This window comes from Sciurus carolinensis, chromosome 8 (assembly GCF_902686445.1).
Source record: "Sciurus carolinensis chromosome 8, mSciCar1.2, whole genome shotgun sequence".
NCBI classification, from domain to species: Eukaryota; Metazoa; Chordata; class Mammalia; order Rodentia; family Sciuridae; genus Sciurus; species Sciurus carolinensis.
This window is the reverse complement of record NC_062220.1, coordinates 66,513,869-66,534,085: the sequence shown is the minus strand read 5'-3', so window position 1 is coordinate 66,534,085 and position 20,217 is coordinate 66,513,869. Positions and strand designations below refer to the sequence as shown.

Here is a 20,217-nt window from a genome sequence, read left to right as displayed (position 1 = left end):
GGAAGCGTACAGTATGTGGCTTTGTGTGTGACTCCTTTCTCTTAGCGTCATGTTTTCAGGGTGCATCCATGTCGTGGCACTTGTCAGTATTTGATTTCTTTTTATGGATGGGTAGTAGTTTACTCTCATATATATGATACATTTTGTTTATCCATTATCAGTTGATAGGCACTCGGATTGTTTCCACTTATTGGTTATTTTGAATAATAGCCGAGGAACATTGATGTGGACGTATGCTTTCATATCTCATTGGTATGTTCCACATATCTTCACTTAAAATCCCTCAGTGGCTTCCCACTGTTCCTAAAATCAGGTTCGAATTCCTTACCTTGGTCAATAATGTTTCTCCTCCTGCTACTGAGACTCCAGGAGACCAGGGACCTCATTCATGTTCCCAGTTCTCCCTGGCACCTAGCACGATGCCTGGCACTCATAGGCACTCATTAAATATTTACCAAATGAATCATGGATAATGATGGCAACAAATGAGTCACTTGTTCGCAGGATTCCTTTAACCTGGGTATCTCCCTCAGGTGATGGGGAAAATCAGGCGACTGCTGAGGCCGCGTTGACTCCCCTTGCTAACTCCTGCCGGGTTCTCCCCTCTCACTCACCTAAAGGACCACTGCTGAAATAGGAAAAGGCTTGGGGAAGTCCCCACAGTCCTGAAATAGAGACTCTTTGGGTTCCAGCTACCACCTGGGTTCTGTCTCCCACCAGCTTCATCCCCCAGCATGTAATAGGGCAGCCCCTGACACTGCCGACCAGACCAACAGCCATCTCAGCCCGTTTCCAGGGGTGCCATGAGGGCTTCTCTGAGACGGTTGCTTCCCTGAGAGTTGGGGAGCCGCACTGTGACAAACTGCATTTCCTTTAGTAAAGATGATTGCCTTTCTGCGTGTGTTGTTTGAAAAACTGTCCTTGAAGAAATTCCAAGAGGAAACTGTATGCCTTCTGAGACTTAATTGCTTTTTCAAAAAACACTGTTTTCATTTCCCCACAGATATGCACTTATTTGGCCATTATCCAGCACATGACGACTTCTATCTCGTAGTGTGCAGTGCCTGTAATCAGGTCGTCAAGCCACAGGTTTTCCAGTCACACTGCGGTAAGTGGACTCCTGCACCCAGCGGGGGCACGGGCAGCCGCCGCTCCGGGCACAGTCGCCTGTCCCTGGGCCCCCCAGCAGGGTCGCCCTGTGTCTGTCTTTGCCCAAGGCTGTGGGTAGACTCTTCCTGGGGCTGCTGCCTCTGCTTGTAGGGTAACTGTTTTAGGAACTGTAGTCCTGCTGAAATGCTCAGTCCAGTGGGGAAGAAATGAGAGAAAATCTGTAACTTGTCATGGTAGATGAGGCCAGATTGACACCATCGGCCCAACCTGGTGGTCTCTGCAGGTAACCAAGGGGAGGGGAGAGCAGTGGCTTTAGGACACGCTCCTGCATTCTGACATTGTCTCCTCTTGAAAGAGGAACTGGAGAGAGGCTTCCCAGACTTACAAAGGGGACTGGAGCCAAAGGTGGCCCAGTGCATAGGTCATGGGATGCTGCCCCCAGGAAATGGCAGATGAAACCTCAGTTCCCACTTATCTTTTTCTAACAATCCCCCCTTTAAAAAAAAAAAAAGAAAGAAAGAAAGAAAGGAAAAGAAAAAAAAAAAAAAGAAAAGGAAAAAAAATCCAACTATGTCTGGGAACTCGCTTTCCCTTTGCATCATAGCATCCTTGATGTAATAAATTCCTTCAGTCGGTCAGCAGCAACCCCTGGACTCCACACGGCCACTGCCCTCAGGCAAGAATAAGCAGCCAGCTTGCCTTAGACAAGAAGCCCTCTAATCTCACTGGGTGGAAGTCTCCTTGTCTTTAACAGGGAGCTGGACCAGATGATTGCCAAAGCTGTCATTTACTGTAAGCCCAAAGCAGTATTTCCCAAACATTTTATGAATTCCTTCGCCCCTTTTGATGAACATAAGCTTTACTGTTAAGGTTTCGAAGCACATTCAATATTGTACCTTAAAAAAACCGAAGCAATTATAATATTGAATGAACTTTTGCAAATGACACATTTCCCCTTTCTTACACTGGGGATTTCTGATTTTCCCCCCACCCCTTTAATTATCTTGCTGTAATAAATAGGCATAAGATAAAAGAATTAAATGTGTTTGGGACTATAGAATAGTTCAAGTATGTACTAATACCATTTATGAACACATGTATATGATCCATATATATCTGCACATATACAAACTCTCTGTGTATATATCGTAGGTGTATTTCGTGCTTGTAACATGTAGAAAGAGAACCCAGGCTCAAGGGGCACTTTTGTGGGTTAGTGGAAGACTGACAGGCCAAAGCAGAGAAAGAGTCCTAGAAAGTGCTGTGCAAAGAGCTCTGTTGAGAGGCAGAGTCCAGCTCTGTCCTTGGGCTGCTTAGTTAATGTCTCCAGACTTTGGTTTCCTTGTCTCTTCCATGAGGAGGTACCTTCTGTGGATGTACCCATTTCCAACATTTTCACTTCTGGCAGTGGGATTGTGGAAGGAGCAGGCATGTTCTGGGCATGAGTTGACCTTCTCGCTCAGTGTTCTGTGGCACATGACCCTGTCTTCCTCCTGGAAGAGAGAGGATCAAACCTTTCTGAAGGGAAATGGTCAGAGGGCCCCAGTGGTGGTGCCTCCAGCTGAAGTGGCAGGTGGGGTATCAAAACCTGAGCAGTGGGGAGAAGTTCCCACCCCACCAGTGGCTCTGTGAATGGCCTGGGAGCTCCTGATCAGTTGCCTCATGATGCCTCATGATGCAGCCAGGACCTCATCCTGAACATGGTCACAGTGCACTCACTCACAGGACGGTGCTGCCACTCCAGGCCCTGGGGTGCAGCGGTGACAAAACAAGTGAAAACCCTGGCCCTAGCTTGCCATCTACTGGAAGCCTTCCAAACCTTCCCTGGGAACTTAGTTTGCCAGCAGTCTTTGATAGAAGGATCCTCAAAGGGACCTGGGATCCCCCTGCCCTGCAGAATCTGCCTATGGGCAAAACCCCATCTGGCTAGCAGAGGAGTATCTAGGACTTGGTGTGGCTGATACACGTGCCTCCTTCTGCCCTAGGACTTTTGGTGCAAGAACCAAGACTCAGCTTAGGGGACAGCAAATGGCATTGTGGCCCCCTGCTCTGAGCAGTGGCAGAAAATTAGTTTGGGGCTTTGGGGTTACTGACTTCATCACTAGAAGCCTAGTCTCCATTGAGTTTCTTGCTGAGCCAGCTGACAGGCAGCAATGGGGACATAACCACAACTCAGCAAATTGAGGCACTGAAGCCTCTCTCATCTTCCAGGTGTGTGTACCAATAATCCAAGACCCATATTTATCAGGACTGTAAGAGAATGCAAGGCAGAGCTCAGAACCATGGCAACTCTTCAGGGGAGTATTTTTTAGTTTGTCTAAGAAATGTTCCTATAATTTCATGATTAGGCTGCTATGACAGAATATCACAGGTGGATGCTTATAAACAACAGAAATTTGTTTCTTGCAGTTGCGGAGACTGGAAATCTGAGGTCAGGGTGCCAGCATGATGGAATTCTGGTGAGGGCCATTTTCTGAGTTGCAGATGGCCACCTACTTACTGAATCCTCATGTAGCAGAAAGAAGCTGAGAGAGCTCTCTGGGGCCCCAATTTTAAAGACAGTGACCCCTTTCATTACATAACTGCCTCTCAAGCCCACCTCTGTCACTTTGGGGGTCAAAATTTCAACATACGAATTTGGGGGGATGAAAGCTTTCACTCCATAACAGTCTTTTTCTGCCGTTTTGCCTTATTTGATGACCCTTGCTCTTTTCATCGAGTTAGTAAGAATTCTAGTGTGATAAGGGCCAGGCACTATGCCAAGTACTTTTCATATCTCTGAGCATGTAGCGGCCCCATGAAGTAGATATGAATTGATACCCATTTTGAAGTTGAGGAAGCTCGGGCTCAGGAGATTTGGTGTTTTGTCCCCGGGCCTGAAATCTGGGTGGGTGCAGGGCCTGATTTCTTTCATATGCAGCTTCACAACAGCGCTTGGTCGTCATCCTCACTGCCAATCTCTATACACAAATATGGAAAGCAGAGGTGTGGGGGGTTTAACTGGGGCGGGGGTTCAAGCCCCACCCACCTCACCTTCCTCCCACTTCCCCCAAGCCCCACTGTCAGGGCTCCATAGAGCATCTCTTGACGTTTGTTGATGTCATGGAGATGACAGGCTTTGGAGTCAGACAGAGTGCTCACAGGACTTCCCCTCTGTGTGACCTTAGACAGGTCGCCTCATCTTCTCCACCTCGGTTTGCTCATCTGTAAAATGGGTTAGCCAGCCTGCCTGGCAGGGTTGTTGGAACAGCCGGACTGATGGGAGGCCTGCTCACATCACCCCTAGCTGGATGGGACTCTTCTCTCTTGATATCCATAGAGCTCTGACTTCCTGTGCCACTTGCCGCCTTCTGCCACGTGGTTGTCTATGGACTGTCTCTGCTTTCAGCACCGGGATATTCCGTTTCAGTTCTGTACTCCCAGCACCCTGAGAATGAGTTCATCACAGGGGCATGGCAGTGTTCAGGTTCTCGGTGCTCTGGCCATTCGAGCTAAATTGAGGTGGGGGAGGTGGCAGTTGTGCGGTTAAAGAAAAATTGTTTCTTGCTCCACACTTCTGACACCAAATATGTGGGCTTTCCACACCAAGCCATTCTCTGTGGACACCAAATGGGTGTCCTACAATGTAATTCCATTCTGACACTAACTACCCAGAGTTAGTGCAGATGCCACAGGTTAAAGGCTCAGTCCCACAAAACTGCCTCCTGCTTCAGATGCCATTTACGACGGATGAGTCCCAGATTACCCACGCTGCTGCCTGACTTGACCATTGCTAGGGATTCCCACAAACCCCTTGGCAGGTTTAATAGCTTTCTGTAATGACTCACAGAACTCAGGGAAACATTTTCTTTACATTTACTGGTTTATTATAAAGGATGCAAATGAAGAGTCAGAGACACATAAGGGAAGGAACAAAAGGGTCCCATAGAGTTGAGGTGCTCCCCCCACAACACGTGGATGCATTCACCAAACTGGAATCTCTCGGAACTCTGTTGTTGAGGGGCTTTTTGGAGGTTACATAGGCATAATTGATTAAAATACTGGCCACTGGTGATAAACTCAATCTCCAACCTCACCTTAAAACTCTCTGGGGACCTAACCACCCGTCTTCTCACTGTCCTACAGAAATTCACTCCAGAGATTCCAAAGGACCTCAAAGCTCAGTGTCCAGAAACTGGGAACCAAAACCAAATACAAAAACAGATGCACCCCTCACACCAACACTCGTGAAATTATAAGGGTTTAGCTGTTCTTTGTCAGGAACTGGGGACAAAGACCAAATGTATATTTCTTCTTCTATCACAAGTCATGGTAGCATTGTGAAAAACAGGATACCATCACAGAGAAATCATGAATTTTGGAGTCAAACAGACCCAGGTTAGGATCCTGACTGACATTTTCTAGTGATGTAAACTTGGGCTGATGCTGTGACCTTTCTGAGCCTCCTCTTCCTCATCCATAACATGAGCATGCTGGTGCCTGCCTTGTGGAGTTACTTGAGAAGAAGCATGTATAGTTTTCTGGCACATGGTAAGGAAATAAAGACAGAGGAGCTATTATTGTCAATAAACTGTGGCTATTTTTTATTAAGTCGAAAGTCTCTTATGAAAAATGGGAAAACCAATTTAGTTCAGTGCTTCCTGTGTTCGTTCCTTGCCCATCTCAGGGGATGTGCACTCAGGTCAACCTGCGGACTTTCGCCGCGGATTCATCTTTAGCTTCCCACACTCTTAGAGGCAAGAATTGTCAGCCTGAACGTGATCACATCTGCCGGGAGCCCCGAGGATTTGGCCTAGCAGATAGTGGTTTACATTAGAGAATGTCAGCTCCTTCGGAAATGCCAGGAAGCTCGGGTGTCTCTCTGGGTTCTCTGCCAAGGTCCATCCAGCCTCTGCCATGGTGCTTTACAGGGGTGCTGTGACACCCCCTACCAGCTCTGGCCACAGTCCTGCTCCTGCACTGCCAAAGCTGATGTCCCAGACAGAAAGCAAACATAGCCGCTGCTTGGAAGCCCTGTTGTTGGCATGGGGCGGAGGCTCTCTGAGAGCCATGCCCCTGGCACCCCACCTGTGTAGTCTTCTTGAGTCTGCTTCTAAGTCTGTGCCAAGGGCCTTTTAGATACTTTTCAAACCCCCACCCAGAAAATCTAGGATCTAGAGGGATCCCTTTATTACTAGATTTCCTTCGGTGAATTGATAGGGTCAGGATAGTTGTAGGAAAAAAGAAAATTAAAAGCATCCCCTTGGAAGACTGATGCCATTCAGCAGGCATCTCTGTCTATCCCAGATTGTCCTCCCAAGATGTAGAAGGGTCTATTGGTTGAGTGCAGCCACTCTAGGTTCAATCTGCTTCATTTCAAATTCCAGTTCTATCCCTGATTAGCTGTGTGTCCTGGGAGAGGTTACTTTGTCTTTCTGTGCTTTCATTTCCTAATTCTTGAAATGGGGTCATAGTTTATCTCATAAGGTCTTCAGGATAATTAAAGGATCTTGCTTGCAGAGGGAAGGCACAATGGTAGAACAAGGTTTACTTTAAGAAAATATGCTATCATTAACCAAGTGATGAGTTTTAGAGATTCATACTGAAATCTTTTCCAAAGAATTTTCACCTACAGTATTGTGGAGTGAGAGGAGTCCTTTGTGACTGTCCCTCTGATGGTCAGTGCTGTGGTGGGTCCTAACCTCTGCCTAGAAAGAGTGCTGTGGCCCTTTCCCTCAAAAGGAATATTGGGGCAGGAGTACCCTCTTTATGTGTGTTCAAAGGCAAGGAGGTGTGAGGTGCCCATGATGGAAAATAATATTTTGCTCCTGCTAGTAATAGTGTTCTTTTAATCAAATTGGAATATTGTAATTTGTTTTTAGTCAACTTTTTTGTCACTGTGACCAAAGAATCGTCAAGAACAGTTTTAGGGGAGGAAAAGTTTACTTGGGGGGTTTTACAGTTCCAGAGGTCTCAGTCCACAGACAGGCTCCATTGCTCTGGGTTTGGGTAAAGCAGAACTTCATGGTGGAAGAGTGTGATGAAGGAAAGCAGCTCAGGACCATCACACCAGGAAGCAGAGAGCTCTGCTCACCAAGAACAAAATATATACACCAAAGGCATGTCCGCCCGTGGCTCACCCCCTCCAGCCACACCCTACCTGCCTACAGTTACCACTGGGTTCACCTCTATCAGGGAACGAATGCACGGATTAGGTGAAGACTCTCGTAACTCAATTATTTCACCTTTAAATTTTCTTGCATTGTCTCACGCATGAGCTTTTGGGGGACCTCTCATATCTAAACGTAAATGAATGAAAAGTAATAGATTAGTTCCAGTTACAGTTTTAGAATTAGGTTGAGCATTTATGATATTGTATGATTTTCCTAAGTGAAAGGAAGATGATTTTTTTGTCCTTAATTTCTAATGTATCAGCATGGATTCTTAACAGTGGCTCTATTGATGTTTTGGAATGTGTGATTCTTTGTTGTGGGGTCATCCTGTATGTTATCATAGAATGTCAAGCAGCTTCCCTGTCTACGGCCTTCTAGATATGAGTAGCAGTCATTGCCCTATCCCTAATCTTTATTTATTTTTTTAGATTTATTATTTATTTTTAGTGCAGAGGATCTTCACACATGCTAGGCTCTGTCGCTGAGCCAAATCCCTAGACTCCGTCCCTAATCTGGTCAACCAAAAACATCTTCAGACATTACCCAGATCCTCTAGGAGACAAAAGCACCCTCATTTGAGAACCGCCTCAAAACATGACGTGCCCCATTTGTCATATCATATTCTGTGCTTTTCTGTATTTAGTTTTTTTTTTTTTCCCAAAGAAAAAAAAGTGTGTGTGCATGTGTACACTAAGCCCAGAAGTAACTTCTATGGGATCACAGCCACGTAGAGGAAGTTAACTATTTCAACTCACACAGAGCAGGTCCTCAGAATCATTTCCCCATCACAGGCATATTCAGAAGTTTAAATTTTTTAAAAAATGGAGAAAAGAGGGTTGGGGATAGAACTCAGTTGGTAGAGTGCTGCCTCACCTGCATAAGGCCCTGGGTTCAATCCCCAGCACCACAAAAAAAAAAAAAGAGAGAGAGAGAAAAGAAAAGGCAAAAGAAATTTTACAGAGCCTACAGAATTTTTCAACCACATGTGGCAGTCATTCTCTAAGCAGACAACCCCACACCCCACCCCTCAGAGATAATCCTTGGATGTCACTGCAAATTTATTTAAAAAAAAAAATGGTTTAGAACCAAGGAACCAACAAGTCTTTCAACAGACAAGAGAGGATTCAATTTTTCCCCTTCTTTCTCCGAGAGGGTTTTTCATTCCCTCTTCTGATTGTATTTTTGAATGCCCTTCAAGTAGCTGTTTTGCATGTTGATGGTGATGCAGTAGAATTTAATGAACTGTGAGCTACAGCAGAGAGGCTGAGCAGCAGAATGAATGAGTGACGGTGACTTGCTCCTGGAGTGCAGCATGGCACGTCCTGGCTGGCACCTGCTCCTTCTGTGTGCATCCAGATGCCGATGCTGACTGGGTACTGGCAGCCGCCCACCCAGCAGTGCTACACATGGGAGCCTAATTAATGAGATTCCAAGCCTTCCTGCTATTGTTCTTTTTATTCTCTCTATTTCCAGGTGACCTCTGGTTGAGAAAGTGACAAGACATTTGTGCTTCTGAGCCCTAGAGAAAGTCAGTCCCAGTCAGTGTCAGTGCCCCTGGGCTTCCTGGGGCATCAGGGGTCCCATCACCAGCTAATTAGCCTGCCAGGACCTCCTTTCTGAAGGTGTTGACTGCCATAGCACAGGTCTCAGGGATCTTTGTCAATTAAGTTGGATTTGCTTTTTGAGATGAAGTTTTTGTTGTTGCTCTTGTCAGTTGTCTTTAGGAGACTAAATTTTTGACACCAGAGAGGTATAAAATAACTAAAAGAAATCAGTCTTATTGAATCTATTCTTTATCATGTCTGACAGCATTATTAATGAATAAGCCACCACAGGAGCACGCAAATCTATGCAAACTTTATATCGTTAGGATTTTTTAAACTTTAATATGATCAATGTGTCACAGATCCAGAATTAACTCCTGGTATCGACATATTTTTGAGACCCTTAAAGACCAGAAACAGTCATGTTTTCTTCTTCCTTCATCTTTCTGTGGTCCCTCATAAAGTGCAATCACACAATACATCTTAAAGAAATCCCCATCATAGAGCCGAAGGTGATTTCTAAGGAAAGAAGTGATGGGATAACTGATTAAACCTTAAATCAAACATTACAACTAAAAGAATCTACAATTAAGTAGGACTATGGTCTATTTGGATTTTTTTTTTTTTTTCAGTGCTAGGTATTTAACCCAGAGCCTCACGCATGCTAGGCAACCACTCTATCACTGAGCTAATTTTCAGTCCCAAATACTTTCTCCGCTTCAAATTTTTATATTTTGAACTTGCTACTACTCAAATTAGAGTTAATATTGACCCAAAAACATAGCAGTTTGACCTGGTCCCAGACCCTGGCTTTTTTTTTTTTTTTAATTCCACTTATAGAAGATAAAAACAGTAGAAATAAAGCTAATGTAGTTCTTGAGTACTTACTATATGCTGGAACTTTTAATGCAGTATCTAGACCTGTCATTGCCCTAAGGTGCTATGATTGTGTAATCCTTATTTCACAGCCAAGCAAGAGAGACTTAGAGCATGTAAGAAATTTCTTCAAGATCGGGGTACATGGCAGAACTAGGATTCCAACCTAGACCCCAGAGTGCATTCACCACTGTATTGCTCGGGATCTCAGCCTCCCTGCAATACCACAACTTTGATGCAGGAAGGTAATTTTCATCCTACAAAGAATGCTGGAGAAATGGCAGGTGCTTTGTTTCTGTTTCACACTCTCCTAATCTGTGACATTGATCTTATCTGATTACTTCCCTGGATGAAGAACTTGGCCACAGTTTTGATAAAAGGAGGAATAAATTGATAATCACAAATATGTTTTGAGTCCTAACCACAACAAATGACATAGACCTAAATATTAGAGAGTTAAAAATAAAGGACACACTTGTAAGAGGTGACTTGGATACCATACGTGCTCTTCCATCCATTCTGTCTGCAGTTTCTTGCTTATCTATAACAAATAAGTAGATTCATGAAACCCACAATGGCAGATAATTTCCTCGACATACAACGAAATTCCCTTTTTTGCATAGTTCTATGAGTTGAGTAGAAATGTTGTAGATAAACGTACCACATATATAATGGCTCAGCTCAAATTTAGAGATAGATTAATAGGATCTTAATAACTTTAGTAATGTTAAATTCATTTTTAATTTTTTTTTTAATTCTACTTCTTCTCATCAAAGTCTATTTCTTAAAGACTGATTCTCTTGGATTTCCTTCTTCAGAGGCTTATGATTTTAATTCATTTTTTTTAAAAGATTTATTGAACACCTATTATATGCCAGTCATTTTTATAGTGCTATAGATACTATGGTAAACAAGACAGAGAAGGGGCTGGCCTTCTTGAAGTTGATATTCTGATATGTTAAATACCATAAATACTCAGCCAAACCATATGAAGAGCCGGTACAAGAGGGTTAGTCCAGCAGAGAACATAGCAAGAACAAAAACAAGCAAGGCATGTTTGAGGGCTTCAAATCAGTCAGCAAGGATCACAAGTACAGAGTCTTGCAGGCCAGAGTCTAGAGTTGGAGTTTTATTTTGGGTGTGAGTGAAGACCCTGGAAGGTGTTAAGTAAGGAAGACATAATCTGGTTTATGTTTTTCTAAGTTCATTCTGACTGCAGTGCAGCCTGGGAAACCTCTTAGAGGCTAATGCATGGTTAGTGATAACAGATCATAGTGTATCATGAAGGTGAACAGAAAAGGTGAACTTGGGATCCATTTTAGAAACTTAGCTGATGGAATTTTCTGACAGATTGGGTTGGGTTGGGTTGGATAAGGGAGGACTCAACATTTATTTAGAGATAGGTTGAGGGGAAATGGCCAGCGATTTGGTAAGAAAAGGAGCACAGGATGAAGACATTCAAGTCAAGAGAAGAAAGTGTTTTGTAGACCATGTCTAGTACAAGAGGTTGGGGCCCAGGGGAAGTATCACTAGATTGGTCACCTGAAGGTTGCTGACTTTGACAGTAGCCATTTTAGTTGTGTCTTGGGATTTTTTTTCCCCCCCAAGGGCAGGTGACTTCATTTTTATACCACCAGTAGACACCTTTTTAGGTTGACAGCACCATGAGCATTTGATCTGTGTTTATGCTGAGCTCAGCTGCCACCCAACCAGATTGTGGGCTGGCACCTCTGTGCCATCCCACGTCTTATAGCTTCATCCTTGCATCCTGTAGTAGGACAATTACTGTTCAGTGGAATTACCTATTCCATCAGGGAGCTGCTGAGGACTAGGACTGCGCTTCGTGCGTCCCTGAGTCCAACCGGTGTAGCACATTTCCTGACTTCCTATAGACACCCACAGTGTTTAGGACAGACAGGCAGAAGGAAGGATCCTCTGATCCTCAATTCAAGTGCCCTTGGCATTTTCTACTTCAACAATATTAGCAAATATGATGGGCAGTGCAAATACTTACTTATCCATCCCCTACCCACACACACACATACCAGACTAGGAGTTTCAAGGTACCAGGACCTCTGTCATGCTCACCATTAGATTCCCCAATTTAGTGCCGTGAATGCTGGATCTAAAACATTGGCGTTCAGTTTACTTTTTAGAAAAATGAATCTTGGAGAACAGAAAGGAAGAAACCACCAGCAAGGAAGGAAAAAGTAGCTTGCCAGTTGTGAATAAGCCAATAGCCACATGTAAGTGAGTACTTTGATTTGCAAGATCTGGCTACTTGAAAGAGAATGACCATCTCTGTTCAGATGCAGTTGGAAAGGCTGATGGCAGGGTGAACACCCTTCCTCAGCGAATGCTGCTTTGATCCAGCCACAGCTGATTTCTGGAGGGCTCTTGCTGTAACATGACTCCGGTTTCCGACTCATCACTGGCTTATCCTCGCTGCACAGGCTGCTCCATTCCATTCCTCAGAGCTATATCAACCGAAAAGAACTAGGGTAACAGTCACTGCTTTATTTAAATCCAAGAAAAGAATGTTGCCAGTGCTGATTCAAAGGTCACTCTGGAATTCTCCCCATCCTTAGCAACAAGTAGAACAGCATTTCCCAAAGTGTTCCTTCTCTGGAAGAGCAAGTCAGTACCCAGACAACAAGAGTTTAGGTAGGTGCATATCCTTGGGAAAAGGTGCCAACACCCCCTGCCTGGAGCCACATAGCAGCTATTAATGCATCAAGAGGTCTTACAGTCAAAACCAAAAATGTATCTATTTCACATTGGAGTCCAGTCTTTCTTAACTGAATTCATCCACATGCACTTGGCAACAGTAATGATAATAATAATGCATCTTTGTCCTGCGGCCCCCAAACACAAGCCCACTTCTTCATTTGGTGTTTGAGCAGAGAAATAAAGATCTGCTCAAGCCAGGCACGATAGTGCACGCCTATATCCCAGGGGCTCAGGAGGCTGAGACAGGATTACAGTTCAAAGCCAACCTCAGCAGAAAAAGTGAGGTCCTAAGCAACTCAGTAAGACCCCATCTCTAAATAAAATACAAAATAGGGCTGGGCATGTGACTCGGTGGTCAGGTGCCCCTGAGTTCAATACCCAGTACCAAAAAAAAAAAAAGAGAGAGAGAGAGAGAGAGTAGAAACTGGCTGTGCAAAGAGTCCACACCATCCCCCAAGCCATGTACACTGTACTTTATAATCAGATGAATTTTCAGGGGTGGTTTTGATTATACACAATTGTTACTTCACACCCTGATACTGGAACCTCACTCTTCTAAGCTGCAATACTCCAACACTCCACCGTCAAAGTTTTCCTTTGGGAAGGTCACAAAGAGTTGCATGCTAGGGACCCGATGCAGACTTGCCCTGGGTTGCACAGGTCTTTGAAGAAGCGTCTGAGTCCTCTTATTTCCAAAGCCCAATTGCTCCTTCCCATCATGTGTACTCTTCCTAGGGCAGTTTTCCTTTGCTTTTCCCCTGGAAAAGGGAGCTGTCAAGTAGATGTGGCATCCCGCAGTGAATGGCATCCTAGAATCGGGACAATACTGGTGTTCATAGTTGTGTGGGACCTTTCCACTGCTCTTTCCCAGGTCAGGTACTTCTGAAGTATGAGTGCAAACTGGGGAATGCCACATAGGAGACACGCTGGAAGCACATGGGTCCAGGGGGAAATGTAAATTGGGAATAAATGATGAAAGAGTAAGTCAACAATTTCACTGATGAATCCCACTTCACATGGAATGAATCGTAATCTTTTCCAGAGAAAGCAGCCATAGTCTTTGTTTTACAAAACTAGGATTCCAGATTTCTAAAGTTATGTGGGTTTTTTTGTTGTTTGTTGTTGTTGTTGTTACTAACCCTATGATTTATTTATTAGCATCGCAATAAATTTTCTCCACCTGAATTATTTTTTCAAATTCCTGAGCCTTCTCCAGAGGCACATATTTCTGAGACAAGCAAGGCTTAGTTTGCATCCTGCCCGTGGTTTTCTGCTCATCTCTGTTTCATAACCTTCTTAAACAAGTACCTTCTTACAAAAGGTAGCCTTCTTAACCAAAGAGCAGTACAGCATTTCCATTCATATGAAGGTTGCATTGACATTGACCCTGACGGACCCCTAACTCAGTGACCTGCTTGGCTGACAGCTCGGAAGTGATATCTGGTGATGGAACTGTCTCCAAGTACCTGTTCATGTAGTTTACCTGTGCATTTAGGGAGGCAGGGGCTGGACAGTAACTCCATAAAAATCCTACCACTTTCCCAGCCTTGCTTCCTCTGGGTCGCTAGGGTGTTTGATGATGAGGAACCTCCAGCTTTTACAACCACCCTTTGCCTCAGCTGCTGTCCAAGGGGGAGGAGGTAATAGTGGCAAAGATAGTGCAAAGTCCAGCTGGGAGATCAGCGGGAAGGCCTAGAGGTGAAGGGGGTGCCCCTGAAAGCCTCCCTACTCCATGGCTTGTTATGTTTGTGACAGCCAAGAAACCACTGGACTGTTTTGATCTCCATGGTACGCAGTGCACAGGTTAAAGAGCTGTGGTCTTTTCTCTCTTTCACTTTTGCCCTCAGCCCTACTTTTCCAGAGAACTAGCAGACCTGTCATCAGTGCAATTCAATCGATATTAACATGATCCAGTGTTCTATCCTTCTTTAGGTTGTTTGGTGTGTGTGTGTGTGTGTGTGTGTGTGTGTGTGTGTGTTTTGCTAAAGACTGAACCCAGACCTCGTGATACATGCTAGACAAGGACTCTACCACTGAGCTACACCCCCAGGCCTAGATTTTCTTTGTAATATTTGATTTATCATATAGCCAGCTCTGGAGTTGTATTGAGCTAGCAGCACAGACCAGGGAAGACCCATCCAGCTGGTTTTGGTTTTGCTTGGGAGAATTTCTTGGGGAAGTGTTCTCTTCTTGCAAGGTATAGGGGAACCTCCATTTTTCCCATGTATCCCCTATGCAACTGTTCCCAGTCATTTTTCAGAAGTCCTTGGCCCTGTGGAAGAATAAACAGAAGGTCCCATACACACTATTAACTCTAGTACTTTCTCAATTCCAGGATGCCATTAATTGTAAGATGTCACATCAATTGAATAGCACCTTTTCCCAGGTGCCAGGAGCACTTCAAGGAGAGTCTATTAGTCCAGCCAGCCTTGGCAAGTGGGAAGAGATGGGTACAGTGTGGCACAACAGGGCTTGGGCTGGGGAACGTGCCAACAGCAGCTTCTAGTGCTACAGGACTAGGTTGTAACTAACCTATGCATGTTCCTTCAAAATAATGAAGCTATAATGTTCTGAGAGCTTCCTGTATCTTGCTATACTCCTGATAAATGTCATGTAAATTAACCTGATTCCATAGCAACTAGGCACATGGAATAAAATCACACCGTCTGCCAAGTGTTTTTAAATTTCGATATGTGGTTTTAGATTCCAAATATAGAGGGTGGTAAAAGGGTGGACTTACTATTGTCTTATTTTTTATTTCTAGTTGAATTTGTGGTGGTCAGAGAATGTTAGCTATGTTATCCATTTTATAACTTAGATACTTCCTTTATGACTAGTTAGCATACAGTTTTTGTAAATATCACCTGCACAATTGGAAATTTTACATAATCTCTTTTTGGGGGTAGGTTTCCCTATATATTATTTTGTTCAAATCTTGTATATTCTAGCCATTTTTGTCCGCTTGCTCTGTTCTTTCTGAGCAGGGAGTTTTAAATATCCTGTGATGGTTGTGAGATGCTAGTCTCTCCTGTAACTCTGACGCCTTTGCTTTACAATCTTTGGGACTTTGCAACCAAGTGCATAAAAGTTTAACAGGTGGTGTTTTCATGCCTATTAGTGCTTTGCCTCAGGTTGTATTTTTATCTGATTAACATTGCTACTCAATTTTCTTTTGGTCAGTATGTATTTGCCTCATTTTTCTTTTCCAGTCTTTTATTTTCAACTTTTCTGTGTCCTTTCGTTTTAGGTGTCTCTCTTGTAAGCAGTATATATCTGGCTTTTTTAAAAGTCCAATCTGATAGTGTCTTTTAATAGGTGAGTTTTATCCATTTATATTTATTGTGATTACCTGATGTACATGGACTTATTTTCTTTTCATTTACATTTCTACTTACCTGCTTTGTATTTTCATCTTTGTTCTTTCTCCTGCCTCCATTAGATTAGTGAAACTATCCTTACCCTCTCCCTGTTTTTCCTTTTGCTCACTTGACCACAATAGATTTTACTTCTAAAATTGTATCTATTTAGTAATTGCCATTACATTTTTATCATGAATACTGAACTATAATTCATTTTCTAATAAAGACTTAAGTTTTCTCTGATCTCTGTCTTCTCAAACAACCCAAAGACCTTTGCATATTTCACCTACTTGAAATCAACTGGTAATTACAAGAATTGAAGTCATGGTCCAAAACACACTGGCCAAGCATTCTCAACCTACTGACTCACAGTGGAACTAGAGGCACCTTGGTTAATTTAAAGAACATGAACTTTTTCTAGTTCATTGTTTAACACCCTGAAGTGCTTTGGGAAATCTCTCAAGTTCAGAGCTACAGTTCCATTCCCAGCTCATAAAAATCTATATCTCAATTCCTTTTAAAGTGTTCTGAAGTAGGTTTGGACAAAAGAGAACTTGGAATCCTGTGGTCCACCATTAGGGCCTGTTTTCACACATCAGATTTGTCACTTGTCATGATTTACAGTGGGGACCTGGGGTGGAATCCCAGGTAATGCTTGCTTACCTATCTTTGATTCTCAAATCTGAATGTGCAGGCAGGTCCCCTGGGAATCTGGTTGGAAAGGAGACACAGATTCATGGGTCTGTGTTTCTAACACCTCCCTTTGGGGATACTGCTGCTTTGAGTCCAGAGAGCTCACTTAGAGGAGCAAGCACTTGGAGAATACAATTAGGTAGAGAAACTAGGGGTTCAGCTCTTGATCGGGGCTCCTTGATACCTTCCAGGACAGCAGATACCAGAAGAAACTTTCTCTATGCAGTGGTTTGGGGTTCAAGATTATCTTGTTTCTGAAGTTCTCCTTGAGGCCTGGCAGAGTCCTCGCAGTCTCTCTGCAGCCCCGCTCAGCCTGTCTGAAAGTGAGTGCTCATTCAGTGCTCTGTGAAGGCCGCCTGCCTCCATTCCTATTTCCCTCCTAAGGTCAAATCTCAGGCCTGTCACTGTGTCGTTCTGATGTGCCTCGTGTAATTCAGCGCCCTGTGGAAGAGCCAGCCCAAGGCTGGGGCAGACTTCCTGGTAATTTATGTTTAAAGCAAGCTTTTAATAGCGATACACTTTTAAATAGTAACCAGGAAAAGATTCTCTCCTCTTAACGGGTATCCATTTATAGGACTCAGCTGTTGAAGCTCAAGGGTAGCATTAGGCTTAAGTTTAATCTTCTGTATACCGTAATTTACAGCACCAAGTAAAGCATTGTACGTACAACTATTTCAGTCATTTGCCGTGATAAATAGCTATTGCTCTTGGCGGAACAGAAACGCCATCTCTGCTTTCCATTTATGAATATTGAATTGGCTCAGGCAGGCTTTTGCTGTACGTTTTTAAAGGGGAAATCCCCCACAGATCACATCTCCCTAGCCCAACTGTCATTCCCCTGCCACGTGCACCAGTCAGAGCTTGATCCAGACCACAGTGCTTCAGTGCATGTGCGTTTCTGGTGACTTCTGCACAAAGCGCTTATGACAACTCCAAGTGCAAGTCCTGCTAAAGACTACAGTTTTATACCCAGTGCCACAAGCTGTTAGGGAGAAGATTTAGCTGGTGGCAGGGAGCCACCAGCAGGGACCAGGGAAATATCTGAGAGGCGATAATCTGATGCAGGGAAAATAGAAGAGGTGTGATTCTGTTGGATTCCTGATAGTGAATGATGTCATCAAGGGAAATGGAAACGAATGGGGGCATAAAGGGGTAAGAAGGGGAAGTGTGAGAAAGAGAGAGAGAAAGGCAGGCTAGCCCAGGCTCTAAAGCTCTAGGGATCCACTTGGAAGGAAGTCAGACACACATGCCTTCCACCAGACTTAGCTCAGATATTTATTCTCTGCCTACCGGGAGAAAGAAAAATGGATACTCAGACAGGACTTTCAGGTAGAGTGCCCATCTTGTCCAGGTCCCTTATATCTGAGTCAGCTGGTCATCCTACACTCAGGCTTCCAGAAATCCCCTCCCTCAGCCCCCACCAAAGAGCTTTCTGTGCCAGAGGGGCTAAGATCCTTAGGTTGGCATCTTTGACTTGCCTCACATTTATGAGGATGTGCCAGGCATCCCTTTAGGTGGCAGGACCAGGACTCCAGGACAAACATGAGTAGAGCTGGTGAACCTCTGAACGAGGGTGCTGTCTTCCCTGGCCGCAGTCCCCAGTGTCACTTCTCAGCAATGTCTCTCTGGGAAACATGTTGAAAGGTTTCTGTTCTCACTGCTGCCTGTTGATGTCGATCATCTACCTGCAGAATTTCCACGTACTTGAGCAACGTCTTGCTGTGTATGCTGCGCTCTCAAAGTGCGCTCGTTCAGACTCGCAGAAGAACTCAGTGAGGTGCCCGGTGAGTGCTAGCTTCACTGAGGAGCCTGGCGAGCGCTAGCTTCAGTTAGGTACATGGGTGGCTTCACTAATTAGAAAACTCAAATTCAGTGACTAAGGTCACACGACTGATAAAGGCAGAGCTGGGACAAAAACTCAAGACTCCTCACTCTCCCTGCAGCCCTTTTTCCATGAACAGAGACCCCAGGGGAAAAAATGCACAGCATCAGCAAGAAGCCACCCACTACAGAAGACAAATGTACCTTCAAGAAAGTTTTCATATTTGCGGTTTCTAATTCCAAACTTAGGTGCAGCAACCACATTCTCTAGCTTTCTGCTGTCTCCTTCCCAGAGAATCTGAGCTTTCTGTTGGAAAAACACTCTTACGATTTTAGGTCAAAAGGAAGATTATTCAATCTGTTTATGGGTTTCAATCCACCCTTTCATTTCCTGGCCAAAAGACTCCATCAGAACAAAAGTTACAGTCACTCCGGCAGGCACTGAAGGCAGTTGGTTGCGGTCTGCATGAGCATGCTGATTAGTTACAACGGGTGTTGAGAGAATGACGTAGACCAAAACCTCCAAGTATGTGCTTCATGCATCTAAACCTGCTGATGAGAATAGGGTTTGGCAGAAAGCTAAGCATTAACGTCCCTGCCACCAGAGCTTGGAGTTGCTCGTTAGTATTCTGAGAGGCGGAACACAGACAGATGCAACTTGATCTTGATAACATCTCTCATTCCCAGGCCCCAGATAAGTTTGTTAAAGAGGAAGTTGAGTGGAAGCAATTTGGGGAGAGAATGGTATATAAGTGACTCAAGAGACCTGGCACCTTGGGACTCCTCTGTAACCCTGCTGTGACCTCCCGTCTCTGTTTGCCCACTTGTGGAATAGGTATGGTGATTATTCTCCAAGGGTATTATTGGAAACGGTAAATTTGAAAATGCCTTGGCGGGTAGCTCATGCCTATAAATGTGCCTTGCTGCCATGTGAAAAATAGGTGTTTTTAAGCTGAAATTTATAATGAGGTTAGGCAGGGAACATCAGTCACTGGCAGCAGGAACCTTGCCAGAGACTGGAGGTGTGAAGGGAGGGCCAGGTGCTCTGCTGGGGAAGAACAGACACCATCTATGAGGCGGTCTTGGGCAACACAGTGGAATGTTCAACACAAACAAACACAAAGAACATTTGGCCATTTGGCTTGAATTTAGGAGCAAATTGGGAGATTGGAGATGAGTGTCCATCTTTTCACGCTGCAGCCTCTGTACCCAGCCCCAGGTACCTGCTGGATTCCAGAGGGTTGGACCAGAGGAAGAGGAAGGCCCCCAGTGAGCCAGTGCCCACATGGACTTTGCCTGCTGTGTTTGAAAGGTTCTTGTGTTTGTGAGTTAGGAAAGAGCCCGACCCTGGAACCACGCTGCCTGGCCTTGACTTTGACTCTGACACTCCCTATGTGACCTTCAGCCAGCCCTTCATTCCTTTGTGCCTCAGTTTCCTCACCTATAAATAGAGAATAATAATAATAATAATAATAATAATAATAATACCTGTCTGGTAGAGGTTGTCATAAGAATAGAATAAGTCGATGGGACCACAGCACCTGGAAGAGTTCTGGTGTCCAAGACTAGCACAGTGAGACACATGTGCCTTGTAGATTCCAGCACAAGACAGAATAGAAACAGACTGGATTGACTGAGGAAAGCTCATCTCCAGAGGACTGAGGAGGTTGAGCATGAATTACTTGGTTATTCCCAGAGACGAAGCATCCATTGGAAAGAAGGAGTAAGGGCCATAGCCAGAATGATAAGCAGCCTCGGCTGACCCCCAGCTGGTAAACAGAGGAGGTGTGCAGGCCTGTTTTGTTTAGGTGGGCCATATAGAAACTCCCCATGTGCCTCCTTCCTACCAAAGCTCGGGGGTGAGGGGATCTGTGTCCCTGAAAGCAGATTCCAGGGATCAGCGTCCTAGACATATGTGTCTGCTTGTCTCAC

General features: G+C 44.4%; 1 protein-coding gene across 7 annotated transcripts in view; it reads left to right on the top strand.

Moving 5' to 3' along the window:
- Positions 1 to 20,217, top strand: part of Atxn7l1 (ataxin 7 like 1) — a 235,841-nt gene that overhangs the window by 78,487 nt on the left and 137,137 nt on the right. For 6 of the 7 annotated variants that reach the window (XM_047562903.1, XM_047562901.1, XM_047562900.1 and 3 more), the window contains exon 4: positions 1,004 to 1,108. In XM_047562903.1, coding sequence (XP_047418859.1) covers positions 1,004 to 1,108 — 105 coding nt within the window. Of the gene's footprint in view, positions 1 to 1,001; positions 1,109 to 20,217 lie in introns of all 7 variants that reach the window. The other variant, XR_007109992.1, reaches the window with a different exon arrangement.